Source organism: Triturus cristatus, chromosome 9, assembly GCF_964204655.1.
Source record: "Triturus cristatus chromosome 9, aTriCri1.1, whole genome shotgun sequence".
NCBI lineage: Eukaryota > Metazoa > Chordata > Amphibia > Caudata > Salamandridae > Triturus > Triturus cristatus.
In genome coordinates this window covers 749503464-749523332 of record NC_140592.1, presented here as the reverse complement: position 1 = coordinate 749523332, position 19869 = coordinate 749503464, and the positions used below count along the sequence as shown (strand labels likewise).

Genomic DNA, 19869 nt, shown 5'->3' with positions numbered 1-19869 from the left:
CACTCCTTCAAGACTTAGCCTGAAGGCTGCTCTCCACAGCTACCACTAGGATAGCTTTCTTTAACCCCTTCGGTGCTCATGACGGAATGGTTCCGTCATGACCCACGGTTGAGCTGTGCTCATGACGGAACCATTCCGTCATGACCACGCCCGCGCAAGATTCCGTCAGCACAGCGGCGGAATCTGCGCAGCATCGAAGGGGTTAAAGGTTGTCTTTTAACCTATCACCTTAAGAGTCGAATTGGACTGTTGCAAGGTGTCCCCTATAACTGGTGGACAGCATATGCCAGGCCAACTTCTCACAGTCATGCAAGGGGTCTTTTTCTTTGGAACTGCTTCTGGGACTGACTTTCCCAGGTCCATTAAGTACATAATGCTATGTTCAGTGAAAACAAAGAGGTCACACTGGATCCTCTGATGAGAACATTCTCCTCAACCGAGCAGGGCAGCGGTTCCACTACTAGTGCAAACACAAGCATAGAAAGGAAAACTCTGTCTTTTTCCTCAATTTAGATCAAAATTTCCTGAGGGTATATCATGTACTTTACTGATATGAGGACATTTCCTCAAATACCTTCTTGCTTCAATGCTGCTCCTCGATAAGGTCACCAAACTCGTCCAAAGGCCTTTTCAGCTTCGAGAGATAAAACAACAGAGTCCATACGAGTCCACTATATACCAGTTAATCTGGTATCCTGTGGAGATGGTTCCATGTTTGCCTCCTGTTCCTGAAACCCTTGCTGTAAATTACTCATGTATGCCATATACCGGTACCCAATTTGCCTAATTTACGAGATACTATCATATTAAAAACTCCTTCTCAACTTCCACACTTTCATCAAGGATGTTAAATTCTCTTCCTAAAACCCCCATCTGGCCATGACTGGGATAACTAAAAATACTCCATCCTTGCGATAAATGTTAAATCTTTCTCTTTCAAGTGTAGCCTCTGATGATGCCTCCTGCATCATTTTTTATTCTGACTAAAGGCACAGAATACCAGTCCTACTAGTCCTAAAATTTCTTACTGGTCGCCTGTTGGGAGAAGAGGGCATGTCCATGCTATCAAATATCTCTGCTGGATCAGCTTTGGGGTAGTTAAAGCTTTTTACATAACCAGACTCAATCTTGTGAATCTCTAGAAGATAGCATCTTTTAAAGAAGATTGTGTCTTTCCTGTTATTCTATCTTCCTCTTTCCCTCCCTCTGCTATTTCCCTGTTGCTTTAGTTTTGGCTTTCTCTATACACTCTTTATTCATTTCTCTTGCATTTTCCTTGTCTGTCAATGTATGTGTCTCTTTCTTGTTTTCTTTGCTCGCCACGTTTCCTGTTTTCATTTTTCATTTTGTATTCTTATTCCCTTCCTTTTTGTACATCTTTTGCCAGCATTGTTTCTTTTCCTCTGACTCCGTCTCCATTTTTTACTGCTCTCCTACCCCACTAGCTGTGCACACCACAACCCTTAGCTGAACCTGACTGCCCCATATATCTGAAAAATATAACTCCAATAAACCTTTTACTCTTTCCTGAACTGTTTCTTTTTTACTATCCCTCCCCAGGTGATACCAACGCAGCCCGAAAAGAAGTCGTCAAAAACAAAATGGCTGAATACCTGAAGCATGCTGAAGGTCTTTACCAGCTACACTTGAAGGAGAATCAGCCCTGATTGATGGGCTTAGGACCCATGTGGTGTCATCCCTCAGGGTCAGCAAGGCTGAACCAGTCTGGCTGTCATCAAATCACAGTCACTCCATTGTTACTTGGGGTGGAGAAAACTCCTCCTTGTTTTGTGACGTTGAGAGAACCACCTATTGTCAGACCTGGTGTTGGCCAAGCTCACAGGTTTGGATTGGTTTTTACCAGATGGCAATCATTACTTGGTGCCGTCTGCGAAAAGCACAATAGGTGGGTCTGAGTTAACACCTACGAAGACACTTTTGCCAATTTATGCCTTCCTTCTGTAGATCGTAGACTGAACGTCAAATCTTCAGGCAGAATATGACTATCAGATAAGGGGTCATTTGTGAAAAGTTCTTGTATTGGAGTTCAAGGCATATGAAAAGTTTGAGCTGGCCCAGACTAGGCCACTCTGTTAGGAGATGCCCGTGTCAGCTGCTGTGTTGGAAAATGCCTTCGCAAGTGGCTATCCAATGGGATGCTTTTCTTTGCCTCTCTGCTACGAGATGTTGAGACGAGATTCTGTACTGGTGAAATCCCAGTGCGAGTTGCCATAATATTGTTCATCCGGCTCCTTGAATAAGGACGCTTCTAAATGGAAGTTTCAGTTATTGTGATACTTAACAAGACTAATATCAAATCGATAAACATGTCTATTTGTGTTTTACGTGTCTTTGCTTTTTCTTTCTATTCACTCTTTTGATGAAAGGAATATAAAATGCACAAGCCATTTATACATATGAATTGATTGCTGAACTTTATGAAGAAACATATTTCCGCACACAAACCCATGTCTGCAAAATGAACAGTTTTGTACTCCTGGCCTCAGTTAAATTTTCTCAAAACAAATTCTTCATAAGTTTGCCACGACTCTCACTCTTTTAGCTGTTGAGCATAGTGTACTTTTTGAGAACCCTTTCCAAGAAAACCTCAATACTCTTTCATGAGTACCTTCTAATTGTAATTGATGTTTGAGGATCGAACAGTGATAAGCATATTACCCGAGCCACGCCCACTCCTGGGCTACTGAGGTCAGAGCTTGCTTACCGTTTTGGAAAAGACAGTTGATAAGCAGCCTTACAGATAGGGCTTGCGCTATGGAGGTTAAGTCTTTGTATGAACGTAAAATAGTTAGCTAGGTGCTGGTGGGTGTAAGTGCAGCAAGCCCTCGAACGACAATATAGATGCTGAAGTCTTCGGAGGAAAAAGTAAGAACAAGTTAACTCTCTAATATGCTGCAGTCGTAGCCCTTGGACTCATTCCCTTGGTAACTGGAAGCAGCTACACCCCCCAGCTCAGGGTCTTTCTTCTCTGCTAACATCAGTATTGCTGAAGTGAAGGTCCATGGCAGGCAGGGAGGAGGGTGAGCATGCGCAGTCAGCTATGTGCCCTTCCATACACAAATCAGCTCAAGGCCACTATGGGGTTTTAGCAGTTCCAAAAAGCTGGTGCTAGGAAAGATCCAAAGCATTCCAAAGAGGTATTTACTTTAAAGCTAGTGTTTTCATACCAATAGAAATGTTATGGGGCACAATAATTCTAGTATGTAGTATTTCTCATGGGGAAATTCATTGGCTCAGATATTCTAATTCGCACATTCTCTAGCACTATACCCATTAAAGCATATTCTTCTGCCACAGTTAAGCTTGATGTTCATCTTCTCTGGTATGGGGTTGACAATGGCTATATTCTAGGGCATAACTATTCTGCTGCAGCTGCATAGTTGCATCATTGCAAACACAGTGGCAGAATCATTTTGCAGCAGGTATTTTGTAGCACAGCATCTAAGGCCAGACTTCTGGCATCCAAGATGAAAGCTTTTTCGTACCATACCACAAATTGAGTAAAACCTTCTTTTTTTATAGCTCTATATTCGATATTTCCATTACTTATTTGAACTTCCATAAATACATCATTTACGCTCCTATTGTGACAGTGTACACTCTCATTTCTGTAAGGTTACAGGACTATACACATCCAACATGTGCCCAGCATATTACCATGAGCTTACAATGCTGACAAAAACATTTCAACAAATCAGGAACAATTTAATAAGAGGGCGGTGCTAGCCTCCAAGTAAGATGGTGGTGCCTCCTTAGAGTTCTTAATAGGCAGTCCTCCACAGCAGTAAAATGGCTGGCTACAGGGTACCTGAGACTAAAACTACGACCCCCGAAGACGTGATACAGTCTCAGGAGCAGACGGCTCCATCTGAGAAGCATTCTGTCAAGAGTGAAGCGCAATAAGACATGGAGGCTTGGAAGCAGATGATCAGAGTGGGTGTAAAAGCACACCTTCCAGGCTCCACTACATAGCAACAACAACTCTGTCAGTAAAACATAAACTCTGCGTTCTACGGACTGGTGCAGCAGTAGTGATTTGTCGCTATAATTAAGCGGGAATGAGATGGGCACAACCCCGGCGGTGACCATAAATACAGATTGAGGATTCGCAACTTCGCAGTAATGGCGACCATGTTTTTTTTTAAAAAGGTGATTGAACTGCTTACCTAATACATCATACCCGAGCCTGAATAGTGAGGAAAGAGACCAGGACTGAGATCAATCTACACGAAGGGCAAAATGGCTTCCCAGACTGACGTAGAAGTCAGCAGGCTGAATGTATATTTGTTTTGCTCACAGAAGTGCCGAGAAAGTACTTTAACAAGAAATAAGCTCAGGTTTAAACCTTTGGCTGGATGAGTTACACTTTTCTAGCATTCCTGAGAAGATGGGCTGGGACAATATAATGGCTTTCAAGTTCCACTTCATTCCAAAACTCACCAAGCTAGAATTTCATCCACCGCTTCAAATGCAAAGGCTCACAAAATTAGGACAAGGAATGACCCTCGCACACATTGCCACAGCGAAGGGATGCCATTTCTTCAGGCGACTACTGTACCACGCAGTAACAGTTGGTTCCCTTGCAACATTTAAGGCTCCTTTACAAGAATCGTACCATCTGTACGGCAACAAGCATTTTGAGTAGAGGTTGGGTACCTTACATACAGTTATCTACATAGTTCAGTATTAGAAGAACTTCTCTATAGAACCCTTAAGGGTCCCTTAATTGACTTAATTTTCCAATTTCGTTGCAACACTATGTATAATCAGTATTTCTTGGTACCAGTATTCTTCACCACTAAATTTCTCCAATCATATCTAGTCCACTAAATGCTCTTCTGCGCACTAATATCTGTGTCTGACGTACCAGTATCATTCACCACTAAATTTCTCCAGTCATATCTAGTCCACTAAATATTCTTCCGCTCACTAGTATCTGCGTCCGACATACCAGTCTTAATAAATTGACCCTGCCACAAAGTACTTTTATGCATACCACTGGAAACCGGGTGGTCCTCTCACTCAATGTAAACGGCCACACCCACTACATTAAACTTAAGAAAATACTATCATTCCTTCACAGATCCGATTTGACTAAACACATTTTGCTGGTGTTAAGTTGGGAAATTTTGTTTTCACTTTTTCTTTCGCTACAGTTGTCAAAAAAGGTCATCTTTACCAAAGGCAACCTCCATTTACTAGCCCAAAAAATACAGGCATATGGAGATAACCTAAGTAGGGACCATACAGTAATACAGTATTAAAAGCTAAAAATAAAGTTGCAACCTTTGTAGATTTAAAACATTACGCTTTATTTAACAAAAGTCACATGAGATCTGCAAATTTATAATACATTTCTATTATGACACCATCATTGGTCTTAGGGGACTTAAACACCCGCCTACCTCTGGAGGTCTCTAGCTCGCCCAACCCCAGTGGCAGGGCCAAAAAGCATGCGCCACCGCTCCTGGCATAAATTTATAATACATAGTGTGACATTTTATTTTCGAAAGCTCAGAATATAGACCTCAAACCTAGTAATGGAATGCCATTATAGTCTTCAAATGGAGCAGGTGGAGACTGGGGTAGTTTCCTGTCGCAGGAGCTTGGTCAGCAGGTATGAACTGCAAGTTTGGAGAGCATGGAGTTCGTCAGTCAGTAAGAAACCAGTGGAACAACCTTCCCCTCATTAGCAGCTGTCAGAGGCAGACTATCTCTCAGAGAGGATCTTGCCCCTTTAACCCCATTACATCCTGTTGAAAACTGTGGAGCTTGGGGTATCCCTAAGGGAGATCTAACCACCCACCTTACTTTGCTCTAGATTGATGTGTTTAGTGCCATGCTCAGATTTCGAGAAATTCATCATACTCTGAAACTTTATAAAGGCTGGTAAGATCGCCGCTGTCTCCTGCTGGTCACCCACCTCTCAGGTACTCATTTTAAGGGTCCCAGAACAAAGATCGAGGTTTAAACCAAAGTTAAAGGAACTTGCAGAAGATGTAGTTGGTGATAACCCACCTCAAGGAAGCGACATGGAAATAAACTTGCATCTTTATGCGTAAGTCTCAGAGACTAGCACTTCACTTCTATACATGCCACATACTTCTTGATACAGAAATCATAGATTCGTTCTCTCTCCCACAACATTTTGGGGGAATGCTGTTGTTATATCCTCTGCTTGCAAGGTGTCTACTCCACTACAATGCACTGCTAATTCACTGCCCATCCCCCCGCCTCTCATCCTGAGGCGAGGACAGTAAGTACCTTGAAACAGAGGGACATATCTCAAGACAAAATAAAGCGCATCCAAGTCGTCACACTTAATTATATCACTAATATGATATTGTGGAGAAAAGGACCTGTAACTGTAGCTTGCACCCTGAGTCTTCCATTGTGTTACAACCTTGTGTGCTCACTGTCATTGTTAGGACATAGGACATCAGACACAGTCAGTGTCCTGCATGGTGATGGCCTTTGGTGCAGTAACCAATTACCATCCTTCTCCTCGTTTTCTTATTCAGACTACTGCGATAGGAGACATGCAACACCTGTAAAAAGAACAATGGGCAAGGGCATTGCCAGATCCACAAACCCTCGCTAAAGGGCTCCTTGTCCCCTTGAATACTGTTTATCGAGTGGCTGGAGGAACAGTGTAGCAATAAGCCCTGACTGTGGTGGTCTCCTGATCTATAAAATACAGTGGAAATTAAAGAAGGACTACTATCTCCAAGTAAAAGAGAGTTACAGTGCACCTTTGGCATTTGGTTACATTGAAAAGCACAGTAACTACAGAAAGATGTACTTTCAAATGATGTGTTCCTTCTCAAACTTAGTGGACAGCTGCAAATCTGAGTGGTCAGGCCACAACCAACTTCCACTGTTTCTGAATTTAAGCTTACCCCTTTGCTTTATTCTGTTCTCTCTTTTTTACTTGGAAGGGGTCTGTATGTGTGCACAGGGAAAAGCTGAGAGCAGAGGCAGAATAACTTGCCTGTCACTCCTTGAGAAGCATGGACTATACTCCAGGAATGAGGAAAAAACGTTGCTGTTTCTGCAATCTGAACAAAGGAGGTTGAGTGTGTGGTATGTTTGCAATCTGCCTTCCTTTAGCCAAAGCCTTGGTCCAGCTGACCAGGACACTGCCCAGAGGAGCTTTGTTTTTCTGAGGCTGATGAAAATGAAGGCCTACAACTGTTGCCTACACTGAGCAAGATCCTTACACAAAGTGAGAAATAAAGAGCAAGTGAAGATGGCATCAGGGTGAACTGCTAGTGAAGAGATGGTTGCCCCCCTCCCCTCCCCGCCAGTCTCCCTCTCTCCTTTTTTGGTGTTCTCCATCCATGTGTTTTTAGGTCTCGCCTGCGTGAGCATGTGCTCTTGCAGTAGTCTTGTGTTCAACATTGGGCTTGGAACTCACCCATTGCTTACCATTTGTTGGCATCATTGTTGATGTTCGTTGTTGCCTTCTCATTGGGCAAGACTTGCCATGCATCATTTCCTTTTCTTTCCATGGCACACAAACCAAGTACAGATTATTTAGGTTTGATTAGTGTCCCTCTGCAGGCCACCCGCTGCTTACTCTGTGATTCAGGTACAATTTCTGCGCTAAGATGTTGTCAATGCTGGCAGCATCATAGCCCTTTTTTTTAAACGTATCCCCACCCACTCCCGGTTTCTTCTCCTCTCCCTGTCTCTTCTGCCCCTCCTGGTCAAATGGAAATAAAGTGCTATGAAGAAGCCAGCTCTGTCCACTTCATACATTTTTTAAAAAATCATCTCGTTATCTACCCTCACAAGCCTCCCCGTTACCCACCCCTAACCAATTGCCAAAGCCAAAATCTTGCCCACAGACGAGACCTATTCTCTTTGCCAATGGTTATTCATTGTGTTGGTGAATTTGTGCATGAGGAACAATGAACCTCTACATATGCATCCCCCAAAGATTCCCCCATTGTAGGTATGAAACTCTGTGTGTGGTTGTGTGTGTGTGTGTGCGCGCGCATGCGTGTGTGTGTGTGTGTGTGTGTGTGTGTGTGTGTCGCTCCATGACCTTCTGCCCCACCACACTGTATCCCTGTTGATGTTGACTCTTTTTTGGGTTAGGGCACATGTGCCTCCAACAGCACCATCCCATGAGTGTCCTGTACTGAGAGAGCCATATGAAGCAGCTGACTGCACCCAAGACTGACTCTTGTGCAAGATCATAACCATAGGAGCATATGCCTTTCAGCACTGAATGCCTCAGGTGAAATGTACCATCTGAATTTGGAACAAGAGCCATAGATCACCACTGGGCAAAATTGGTGCCGGAGACGCTCAGTTTTTATCTGTGTTTTGTACACTGAGCCGGCACAAATTAAGCATTGTATTGCTGTGTCTTACCTCTGTGTGCTCTGTGCACTTTACCACTACTAACCAGTGCTAAAGTGCTTGTGCTCTTTCCTACAAACATGGTAAAATTGGACTACACCTAATTGGCATATTTAATTTACTTGTAAGTCCCTAGTAAATGGCACTACCTGTACCCAGGGCCTGTAGATTACATGCTGCTAGTGGGCTACAGCACTCCTTTGTTCCACCCACAGAAGTAACTCTTTAAAACATGGTTCAGGCCTGCCACTGCAGCCTGTATTTGCAGTTTTAAACTGTCATTATGACCTGGGAAAAATGTTTGCCAGGTCTAAACCTTCCTTTTCAATGTGTATAAGTCAGGGTGCAGTGTTTTTAAAAAGTAGGACACATGTTGATGTTTTACATGTCCTGGCAGTAAAATAACCTCCTAAAGTAGTTTTTCACTGTTGTAAAGCCTATATCTCCCATTGACTAACACTGGCTTTCCTTATTGCATTTAATAAGCTCTATCTTTCAGTTGGGAGCTGTTGGAAACCGGGCAACCGGGTTAGCAGTCACCAGATTCCCAGCACAATGGTAGCTTGGCTCAAGCGGTCGGGGGTCAGGCACCGTGTTAAGCGTACGTCACACCCTCACAATAACCATGCGTTCATCCATGCCAAAAACGACACTACACCGTAAAAATTATGAAAGAAAGTAGTTTGTCTTTATCTTATTTTCTCTTAGTTGCAGGTTTCAAAACATACATACAATACCATAAGACTTTTCCTGAAAATAGCAGGTCAAATAAATAATACCACAGTGGGGTTTCAATAAATAGGATCAGGTCATAAATAATCACGGAATAAATATAGGTGCAATAAATACAGAGGGCAAATAAATACTGTCAGACAATAAATACAATGCAGGAATAAATACAGTCAGACAATAAATAAAACGCCTTCAATAAATAATATAAGCAATCAATAACAATTGCAAATCAGATCACATTTATGAGGTAGTTTGGTTTTACTATGCCCAAGTACAGCTTGTGGTCACTGGGGTGGCCTGGGGATGTCCCACCTAGAGTGGTCAAGGCTGGGGCCTAAGCTGAGGTAGAATGAGGGTAACCTAAGGTTCTGGCTCTCCCAACTACACAGTCCCTCACACAGGTCCCTGCACCAGTCTCAGTTCACCCCCTAGCACTCCCAGGCTGGTCCTAACACCCCTCTAGCCCCTAGAATGGTCTTATAGGGCTCCACAGGGCCTCAGATGCCCTTTCTACCACTTACTGTCCCGTCTGCGAATATCGGCTCCGCTGGCGCCGAGTCGACGCCGTGAGACGGTTCCGGTTCGATTTCGCGTCGATCTGTTCCACTTGACGCCGTGTCGATGCCGTCTGGCGGTTCCGGTTCGATGTCGCTGGGCGGCCTGGGTTCGATGTCGCGTCAATCTGCTTTACCTGACGCCGGGTCGGTGCCGTGAGGCGGCTCCGGATCGATGTCGCTGGGCGGCCTTGGCTCGATGTCGTGTTCCGGCGTCACAGGGTCACGGTCTCCCCGCTTCCGGGTGTCTCCGGAGTGCGACCTCCACTCCCGACCTCCGTCGGCTCCACCTCGGGTTCCGGCGACTCCGGAGTGCGATCTCCACTCCCGACCTCCTGCGCGCTTCACCTCGACCTCAGGCGACTCCGGAGTGCGATCTCCACTCCCAACCTCCTGCGCGCTTCACCTTGGTTTCCGGTGACTCCGGAGGGCGGACTTCACTCCCCCGTCGACGCCTCACCTCGACCTCAGGTGACTTCCTACTCGACCTCCGGTGACTCTCCACGACCTCCGTCGGCGCCCTCTCTCGACCTCTGGCAGCTCCGGGTACGACGTCTGCTTTCTGTCAGCGCCGCTTCTCCACCTCGGGCTCCAGGTCTCCTGGCTTCTCGACGTCAGGACTCCAGGAGGACACTGCTGTACAGGTCAGGAACTTGCTGTTCTTCCTTTGTAAGGCCTGTTCCAAATGTTCAGGTCCTTAAGAGGGTTTTTCTGGTCTTGGTCCCACACAGGGCTCTAGGCTGGGCTTGGTCAGTAGGGACTAGCATCAAGGGTGGGTTTCTGGACCCCACTCCAAGCACTGGTTTCCACCCCTGCTGCCTCACTCCTTCCTCCTTCTGAATCTCTGTCCTCTCTCCTCTCCAGTCAGGTGCCAACTGCCAACTGCCTCCCTGAGATGGCTTCCCAACATTCTAAACCTGCCTCCCACTATCCCAGGATTCTAGAATGTTGGAGAAGGTTCTAGTAGGTTCCAGTGAGTTCTGGCCATTTCTCAGGTGACAATGGGTGGCCACCATTTTGTGTCTCAGGCCCTCAGACAGAAGTTCCAGGGGTAGGGAGAATGGCTCCCCGACCCTGCATCAACACTAAAAAGTCTGGTGGTTCCCAAAAAGGAAAAATTACAACAGGGTTTGAGGCAGAAAGGGGGACAAAATAAATAATGATGAGGAGGGACCACCCAAAGGGCTGACAGGTCTAACACGCGTCCCCCCCAGCTGAAAGTGGGGAGAGCTACCCAACCCCTTGGGAGTTCTCATCACTAAGGCGGAAATACCTTGAGAGACCGTCTGCATTGGCGTGGTCCACTCCAGGCCGATGTTCCACCTGAAAGTCCATTCCCTGTAGGGAGATAGACCACCTTAGCAACTTGGGATTCTCCCCCTTCATCTGCATCAGCCACCGAAGGGGTCTGTGGTCGGTCTGAACTAGGAAGTGCGAGCCAAACAGGTATGGCCGCAACTTCTTCAGAGCCCATACCACTGCAAAGGCTTCACGCTCTATTGCACTCCACTTCTGTTCCCTGGGAAGTAGTCTCCGGGATAGGAAGACTACGTGTTGATCCAGACCCTCTTCATTGAGTTGCGATAACACTGCCCCAATGCCATGTTCCGATGCATCCGTCTGGACAATGAACTCCTTGGAAAAATCTTGGGCCCTTAAGACCGGGGCCTCGCACATGGCTTGCTTCAGTTTCACAAAGGCCTGCTGACAAGCGTCCGTCCAGACTACCCGTCGAGGTTGTTTCTTGGACGTAAGCTCCGTGAGGGGGGCCACAATGGTACCATACCCCTTCACGAAGCGGCGGTAATATCCTGTGAGGCCCAGAAAAGCTCGGACCTCAGTCTGAGTCTTGGGGGGTTCCCAGGCCATGATTGCCTCGATTTTCGCCTGGAGGGGTTGCACCGCTCCCCTACCCACCAAGTGTCCAAGGTACACTACCGACCCGTGCCCGATCTGGCATTTACTGGCCTTGATCGTTAATCTAGCTTGTTTCAGGGCCTGGAGAACAGCTTGCAGGTGACGCAAGTGATCCTCCCAGCTGTTACTGAAGACGGCAATGTCGTCCAGATAAGCAGCAGAGAAACTCTCCATTCCAGTGAGGATCTGGTTCACCAGACGCTGAAACGTGGCAGGTGCGTTCTTGAGCCCAAAGGGCATCACGCAGAACTGGTAGTGGCCCTTGGGGGTGGAGAAGGCTGACCTTTCCTTAGCTCCATCAGTCAGAGAGATCTGCCAGTACCCGGAAGTAAGGTCAAAGGTACTTAGATATTGGGCAGCTCCCAGCCGGTCAATCAGTTCATCCGCCCTCGGGATCGGATGAGCATCAGTCTTGGTTACTGAATTCAGTCCCCGGTAGTCCACACAGAACCTCAGTTCCGGCTGGGCCCCCGGTGGTGCAGCTTTTGGTACTAACACCACCGGACTGGACCAGGGGCTGCTAGAAGGTTCAATCACTCCTTGCTCCAGCATCTTAGTGACTTCACTGTGAATGCTGGCCTTCACCTTGTCTGTCATCCGGTAGATCTTTGACTTCACAGGTGGGCTGTCTCCTGTGTCCACGTCATGGATGCACAGGTGAGTCCTACCCGGAACAAGGGAGAACAACGAAGAGTACTGCCCCAGGACCTGGCGGCAGTCCTCCTGCTGTTCAGGAGTTAGGGATGGGGAGAGAATCACTCCCTCCACCGACCCATCCTTTTCTTGAGAGGCAAATAAGTCGGGGAGAGGCTCGCTTTCCACGTCCTCTGCTCCGTCAGTCACCATCAGCAATATGACTTCGGGCCTCTCATGGTGGGGTTTGAGGCGGTTGGCATGCAGCACCCGTAGGGGCTGGCGAGGGGCCTTAAGATCCACCAAGTAGGTAGCCTTACCCTTCTTCTCCAACACCTCAAAGGGTCCTGACCAGCGATCCTGGAGGGCTCTAAGCTCTCCTGGTTCGATCACCCACACCTTCTGGCCAGGCTCCAACTCCACCGGGTGAGCATTGTGGTCGTACCACGCCTTCATCACTGCTTGGCTGGCTTCCAAGTTGTCAGAAGCTTGCTTCCACAACTTAGCCATTTGGCTCCGGAAGGCCAGCATGTAGCTCACCACGTCCTGGGGAAGCTTTCTGGGAGTTCCTAACCATCCGTCTCTCACCAGGCTGAGAGGTCCATGCACAGGGTGCCCATACAAAAGCTCGAAGGGGCTGAAGCCCACTCCCTTCTGTGGCACTTCCCTGTAGGAAAACAATAGACAGGGTAGGAGGACGTCCCATTTCCTCCGCAGGCTTTCAGGCAGACTTCTGATCATGCCTTTCAAGGACTTATTGAACCTCTCCACCAGACCATTGGTCTGGGGGTGGTAAGGAGTGGTGAACCGGTAGGTCACTCCACACTCCTTCCACATGGCCCGCATGTATGCTGACATGAAGTTGGTCCCCCTGTCGGACACAACTTCCTTGGGAAAACCCACTCGGGTAAAGATTCCCATCAGGGCCCTAGCCACAACAGGTGCAGTAATGGTCCTCAGAGGTATGGCCTCTGGGTACCGTGTGGCATGATCCACCAGAACCAGGATAAACCTGTGACCAGCTGTAGTAGGCGGATCTAACGGACCCACAATGTCGATGCCCACCCTTTCAAAGGGGGTGCTAACGACAGGAAGTGGTTCCAAGGGAGCTTTCAGCTTCACCCCTGTTTTCCCACTGGCTTGACAAGACACGCACGTCCGGCAGTAGGTGTCGGACGACACTTTCATTTGAGGCCAATAAAAGTGTGGGACAAGCCGGGCAAAGGTCTTGTCTTGCCCCAGGTGTCCTGCCAAGGGGATCTCATGAGCCAACTCCAAGAGAAAGGCTCGATAACGTTGAGGGACTACCAAGGCCCGTGATGATCCGTGCATGGGTGCCTTGGGTTCACTGTAGAGGAGGCCATCCTCCCAGTAAATGTTGTAGTTCCCCTCAACGTTCCCTGCTGCCTGGGCTTCGGCCTGTCGCCTCAGTCCCTCAAGGGTAGGGCACTCCCTCTGGCCCTTGCAGAATTCCTCCCTGGTCGGCCCTCCCTCCACGTGCCACTCGGCCGGGATGGGTAGGTTCCCCAGTTCGGTAACATCCCCCTCCGCGGACTCCTGGTCCACCACCTCCGATGGCCTATCCATCTCACGGGGCGCGGATGCCGAGGCAGGCTCCTCCTGTCCTCGGTTCTTCCCTTGATCAGCAGCCGGCTGTGCCTTTGTTCCAGGCTCCAGCCTAAACGAACTCCCCCTCCGGGTAGTCGTAGACCCTGTGCTGACACAGGCCCAGTTAGGTGTACCCAGCATCTCAGCATGAGTCCGGTATTCCACCTCCTTCCAAGCATTATGCTCCATGTCATTCCCCAGCAGACAATCGACTGGCACGGCAGGGCTTACGGCAACTCGAAGTGAACCTGCAACCCCTTCCCATTCAAATGGAACCTCGGCCACCGGATAGTGGCCCATTCTGCCGTCAGCCATCGCGGCAGGGTGGAGTACATTGGGAATTACCTGCTCTGGAGACACCAGCTGGCTACGTACCATAGTCATACTGGCTCCTGTGTCTCTCAGAGCCTCCCCTCTTTGGCCGTTGATGGTGACCCACTGCCCATACTTTGTGGTATTTGCGGGCACCTGGATCTTAGGAACCATCTCCCGTTCTCCCAGGGACACTAAAGTGACACCCGCCCACTCCCTTCCCTTATCTAAGGGCATCTCCTCCCCGAGCACTACACTAGCTACTCCGGGGGCCTTTCCTCCGATGGGAGGGGGTGGTCTTTTCGGGCTCTTCACATCTCCCTTATAGTGTCCGACACCACCGCACTCGTAGCAATGGACAACCCTTGGCTGCTGACTCTGGCCAGGATTAGGGTTTCTGGGTGGGTTAGCCCTAGGGGTGAATCCTGTTCCTTTCCCTTGAAAATTATTTTGGGGGCCTTTAGAGAACTCTGCTTTCTTTTCCCCTCCCTCTTTCTTCTGGGGGGCGCCCTGTCCGGTCTTTTGAGAGTCCCCTCCAGTCCCCCTTGTGGACACCCGGGTACTAGCCCAAATGTCCGCCTCCTCAGCAAGCTTCCGGGGTTTGGTCAGCTTGCTATCCACCAGGTGTTGACGCAGTTCGGGGAAACATTTTTTGAGCAGGTGTTCCTTCAACATCAAATCAAACAACCCCTCGTAGTCCCTCACCTCGCTGCCCTGTATCCAACCCTCTAATGCCTTCTTTGCATAGTCCAGGAAATCCACCCAATTCTGTGTGCCCAGTTTGTGGCTACCCCGGAACTTCTGTCTGTACTTCTCGGGTGTTAGTCCAAACTTTCTTACGAGCGCCACTTTCATGGTGGGGTAGTGGGTCTGCTCATCCTGCTGAAGGGCCAATAATGTATCCCTGCCAGCTGGAGGCATGTATTTATACAATCCCCCTCCCCAATATTTCTCTGGAACCCCATGGGCTCTTAAAGAGACCTCATAGGCCGCTAGCCACTTGGCGATATCATCCCCTGCGCTATAGCTAGCTACTATGTCTTTTGGCAGATAGGGTTTGGGTTCCCTGGTGATTTCTTTGTCTTTGCTGCCACCATTAGGAACAGTTTGTGCCCCGACTCGTAGGATCTGGAGATCTATCTCCTTGAGCCTCAACTCGTGAGCCATCCTCCGTTCCTCCTTCTCTTTCCCAGCTCCGCCAACTTCCGTGTGAGCTGTCTTTTCTCCCTCCGGTCAGTTAATTCTACTTCTGATAAGCCGCCACTAGAGACACTGCTGCCCTTCCTTGAAAGTGTTCTGGGCCCCTCTACTAGGTTCCCCACCTCAGGTTGGTACAAACCAGCCCCCTCGCGGTCAGTCTCTCCATCCCTGTCCTCCTTTTCAGCCTTACTTTCTCGTCGTGCCTCCCCCCAAGCCCTCAAGCTGGTTTGGAGTTCACCCTTCTTTGCACCTTGGGGACAAAACACCCCCTCTCGCTCACAAAACTCTCTGAGTTGGGCCACAGTGTAAGTTTCCACATCCTCCAACACAAACTCCATTTTGCCCACTCAGGATAGAAGACAGTTGCTTACAGAAGCTATGCAGGGGGGTACCTTTTGTAATACCTCCCCCCACCACCAGAAGTAAATTTGGAAAAAACAAAACTCAAAATTAGGAAGTCCGCTTGGAGAAAACTCCCGGTGTAGGCCTATGGACTAACCACAGTTATTGTCGAGTGGACGCAAGCACAGCTCTATCCCACCACTGAACACCAATTTTATGTTGGAAACCGGGCAACCGGGTTAGCAGTCACCAGGTTCCCAGCACAGTGGTAGCTTGGCTCGAGCGGTAAGGAAGACAGGCACCGTGTTAAGCGTACGTCACACCCTCACAATAACCATGCGTTCATCCATGCCAAAAACGACACTACACCGTAAAAATTATGAAAGAAAGTAGTTTGTCTTTATCTTATTTTCTCTTAGTTGCAGGTTTCAAAACATACATACAATACCATAAGACTTTTCCTGAAAATAGCAGGTCAAATAAATAATACCACAGTGGGGTTTCAGTAAATAGGATCAGGTCATAAATAATCACGGAATAAATATAGGTGCAATAAATACAGAGGGCAAATAAATACTGTCAGACAATAAATACAATGCAGGAATAAATACAGTCAGACAATAAATAAAACGCCTTCAATAAATAATATAAGCAATCAATAACAATTGCAAATCAGATCACATTTATGAGGTAGTTTGGTTTTACTATGCCCAAGTACAGCTTGTGGTCACTGGGGTGGCCTGGGGATGTCCCACCTAGAGTGGTCAAGGCTGGGGCCTAAGCTGAGGTAGAATGAGGGTAACCTAAGGTTCTGGCTCTCCCAACTACACAGTCCCTCACACAGGTCCCTGCACCAGTCTCAGTTCACCCCCTAGCACTCCCAGGCTGGTCCTAACACCCCTCTAGCCCCTAGAATGGTCTTTTAGGGCTCCACAGGGCCTCAGATGCCCTTTCTACCACTTACTGTCCCTTCTGCGAATATCGGCTCCGCTGGCGCCGAGTCGACGCCGTGAGACGGTTCCGGTTCGATGTCGCGTCGATCTGTTCCACTTGACGCCGTGTCGATGCCATCTGGCGGTTCCGGTTCGATGTCGCTGGGCGGCCTCGGTTCGATGTCGCGTCAATCTGCTTTACCTGACGCCGGGTCGGTGCCGTGAGGCGGCTCCGGATCGATGTCGCTGGGCGGCCTTGGCTCGATGTCGTGTTCCGGCGTCACAGGGTCACGGTCTCCCCGCTTCCGGGTGTCTCCGGAGTGCGACCTCCACTCCCGACCTCCGTCGGCTCCACCTCGGGTTCCGGCGACTCCGGAGTGCGATCTCCACTCCCGACCTCCTGCGCGCTTCACCTCGACCTCAGGCGACTCCGGAGTGCGTCCTCCACTCCCGACCTCCTGCGCGCTTCACCTTGGTTTCCGGCGACTCCGGAGGGCGGACTTCACTCCCCCGTCGACGCCTCACCTCGACCTCAGGTGACTTCCTACTCGACCTCCGGTGACTCTCCACGACCTCCGTCGGCGCCCTCTCTCGACCTCTGGCGGCTCCGGGTACGACGTCTGCTTTCTGTCAGCGCCGCTTCTCCACCTCGGGCTCCAGGTCTCCTGGCTTCTCGACGTCAGGACTCCAGGAGGACACTGCTGTACAGGTCAGGAACTTGCTGTTCTTCCTTTGTAAGGCCTGTTCCAAATGTTCAGGTCCTTAAGAGGGTTTTTCTGGTCTTGGTCCCACACAGGGCTCTAGGCTGGGCTTGGTCAGTAGGGACTAGCATCAAGGGTGGGTTTCTGGACCCCACTCCAAGCACTGGTTTCCACCCCTGCTGCCTCACTCCTTCCTCCTTCTGAATCTCTGTCCTCTCTCCTCTCCAGTCAGGTGCCCACTGCCAACTGCCTCCCTGAGATGGCTTCCCAACATTCTAAACCTGCCTCCCACTATCCCAGGATTCTAGAATGTTGGAGAAGGTTCTAGTAGGTTCCAGTGAGTTCTGGCTATTTCTCAGGTGATAATGGGTGGCCACCATTTTGTGTCTCAGGCCCTCAGACAGAAGTTCCAGGGGTAGGGAAAATGGCTCCCCGACCCTGCATCAACACTAAAAAGTCTGGTGGTTCCCAAAAAGGAAAAATTACAACTGGGTTTGAGGCAGAAAGGGGGACAAAATAAATAATGATGAGGAGGGACCACCCAAAGGGCTGACAGGTCTAACAGGAGCAGATAGAGATATGCTGTTTACTCTTAAATGAATTATAATCTAACGTCCCCTTTTAATGGTAAAGTTAGATTTTATTTCACAATTCAGGAGAAAAAACTTTTAGAAAATTGGCATTTTCTTGTCCCAACCAACTGTGCCTTTCTGCCAGTGTCCTGGAGCTCATAACTGTTAATGGCTCTGCTTTTGGATATTGCTTCCATACAGTGAGACAGAGGGGGCTTAGATGTAGACAGGATGGCTGTGGAGGGGCTGTACCAAGCCCCCTTACACTTCAAAGGTATTTGCCTACATCACACAAAAAGGAAAATTACATGAGTGCTGCCCTGCCTTTTGTCATCCCAGACAGATTGAAGCCGTGACCAAGAGAATATCTTTCCAGAATCAATTGTGGGGGTAGGAGAGGGAGTCCCTCCACACATAGGCAGGTACCAGGTCTTAGATTTTGAAGGACTGCCCTGCTGCCAGAAGACTACCCTGCTGCTTGAAGGACTGCCTTGCTGCTTGAAGGACTGCCTTGCTGTCTGAAGAAGCAAGGCTGGACCTGCTTGCCTTGCTCCCAGGCTACCCAGAGTGACTCCAAGGGTCAGTTGGCTGACCTCCTGTGTAAGCTACAGGGACACAACAAGCTTCAGGGACCGCCCTGCAACTTCCCAGCTACAATTGGACCTGTCTGAGCCTTGCTGCTGGCCTATGGAGGAGTGAGTCCTGATCCCCAAGAGAGATGATCCCCTGGATCCTGGACCCTTGATTTACAGAGTGCTCCTCCTGAGGAAAAGGTGAAAATTCTGAAGTTCAGGCTCCTTACGACCGCAAATGCGCCTGTTTGAGCCGACACTCTGCCACCTGTGACAACCACCAACATGAAGCTCTGATGAGACCTGACAGCCTTTGTGTGGTATTCCGTGATACATTTTGCCTTCACCCCTCCTGTTTGCTGAATTCATTTATTTGGGCTTTAGGACTCCAGTGCTAAAGTGCTTGCGCTCGCTCCTTCAAACATGGTAAAATTGGGCTACACCTAGTTGGCACATTTAATTTACTTGTACATCCCATAAAAATGGTGCTACCTATACTCATGGCCTGGAAACAAACCTTTCGCCAGGCCTAAACCTTCCTTTTAATACATATAACTCACTCCTAAACTTCAAATGCCCTTCATACAGTGTGGCAAGCCATTCCCAACAAGCAATGTTAAAAGGCTGTAATGGCCTCCCAACCCTGCCTTTAGCCAGCAACAGTGTGCAGCAGGTCATAATTTGGACTATAATAAGGGTTTCTGCAAGATGTCTTCTTTCTCTCAGCAAGACAGTCAGGCAGACTTGAGCTGGTTACAACCCACTGCTTCAGTAACCAGAACCAGCCAGCAACCTTAATCCGATACACTGCAATCTCCTCTCTTAAATTCTCTCCCTAAGATGTTCAAAATCATCTCCTGAAATGTTGCTGGTCTGCACAAAATTCTCCAAAACACAGAGGGCACCTCGTTTGTGACACAATGGGACATCGTATGCCTCCAGCAAGTCTGGTCTATGAAACCAATTATATTTAAGGATATTTCAATCCCACGATTTCCAGTGGTGGTCATGGGAGGCCATCTGGAGGCCTTGCTATCTATGTCTCTACTGTAATGAAAGAAAGGACAATGCATTTAAATACTTCAAGCAAATTATTTCAAGCAATAGTTCTCCATACTTTATTTTGTGACAACAAAAATTGACCTCCTTATGATAAATGTCTATCTAAATATTCACCATAAAGATTGAATGCCTTTAGCCTCAGAATTGATAAAGGTGTTAGACAATCTGATCTTCTCATTTACGAGCTATGCACTGATAATTACTGGAGACTTCAATCTGATTTCACTTGGGGAGGAGGCTGTCTAAGATAATCCTACTTGGCAAACAGCAACTCTGCTCCAGCGTAAGCTAAAACAAGATTCATTAGAAGAATGAAATCTTTTTGTCTCTCATATTCAGGA

The 19869-nt window shown here is 48.3% G+C and overlaps 1 protein-coding gene and 1 long non-coding RNA gene across 3 annotated transcripts in view; one reads left to right on the top strand and one right to left on the bottom strand.

The window, feature by feature from the left end:
• The window catches only part of SNX15 (sorting nexin 15), a 63503-nt gene extending 61163 nt beyond the window's left edge, over window positions 1-2340 (top strand). For both annotated transcript variants that reach the window (XM_085626039.1, XM_085626040.1), the window contains one exon: window positions 1561-2340. In XM_085626039.1, the coding sequence (XP_085482165.1) occupies window positions 1561-1564 (4 nt within the window). In that variant the 3' untranslated portion in view covers window positions 1565-2340. The remainder of the gene's footprint in view (window positions 1-1560) is intronic.
• The window catches only part of LOC146798747 (uncharacterized), a 242894-nt gene that overhangs the window by 70852 nt on the left and 152173 nt on the right, over window positions 1-19869 (bottom strand). The window lies entirely within an intron of this gene.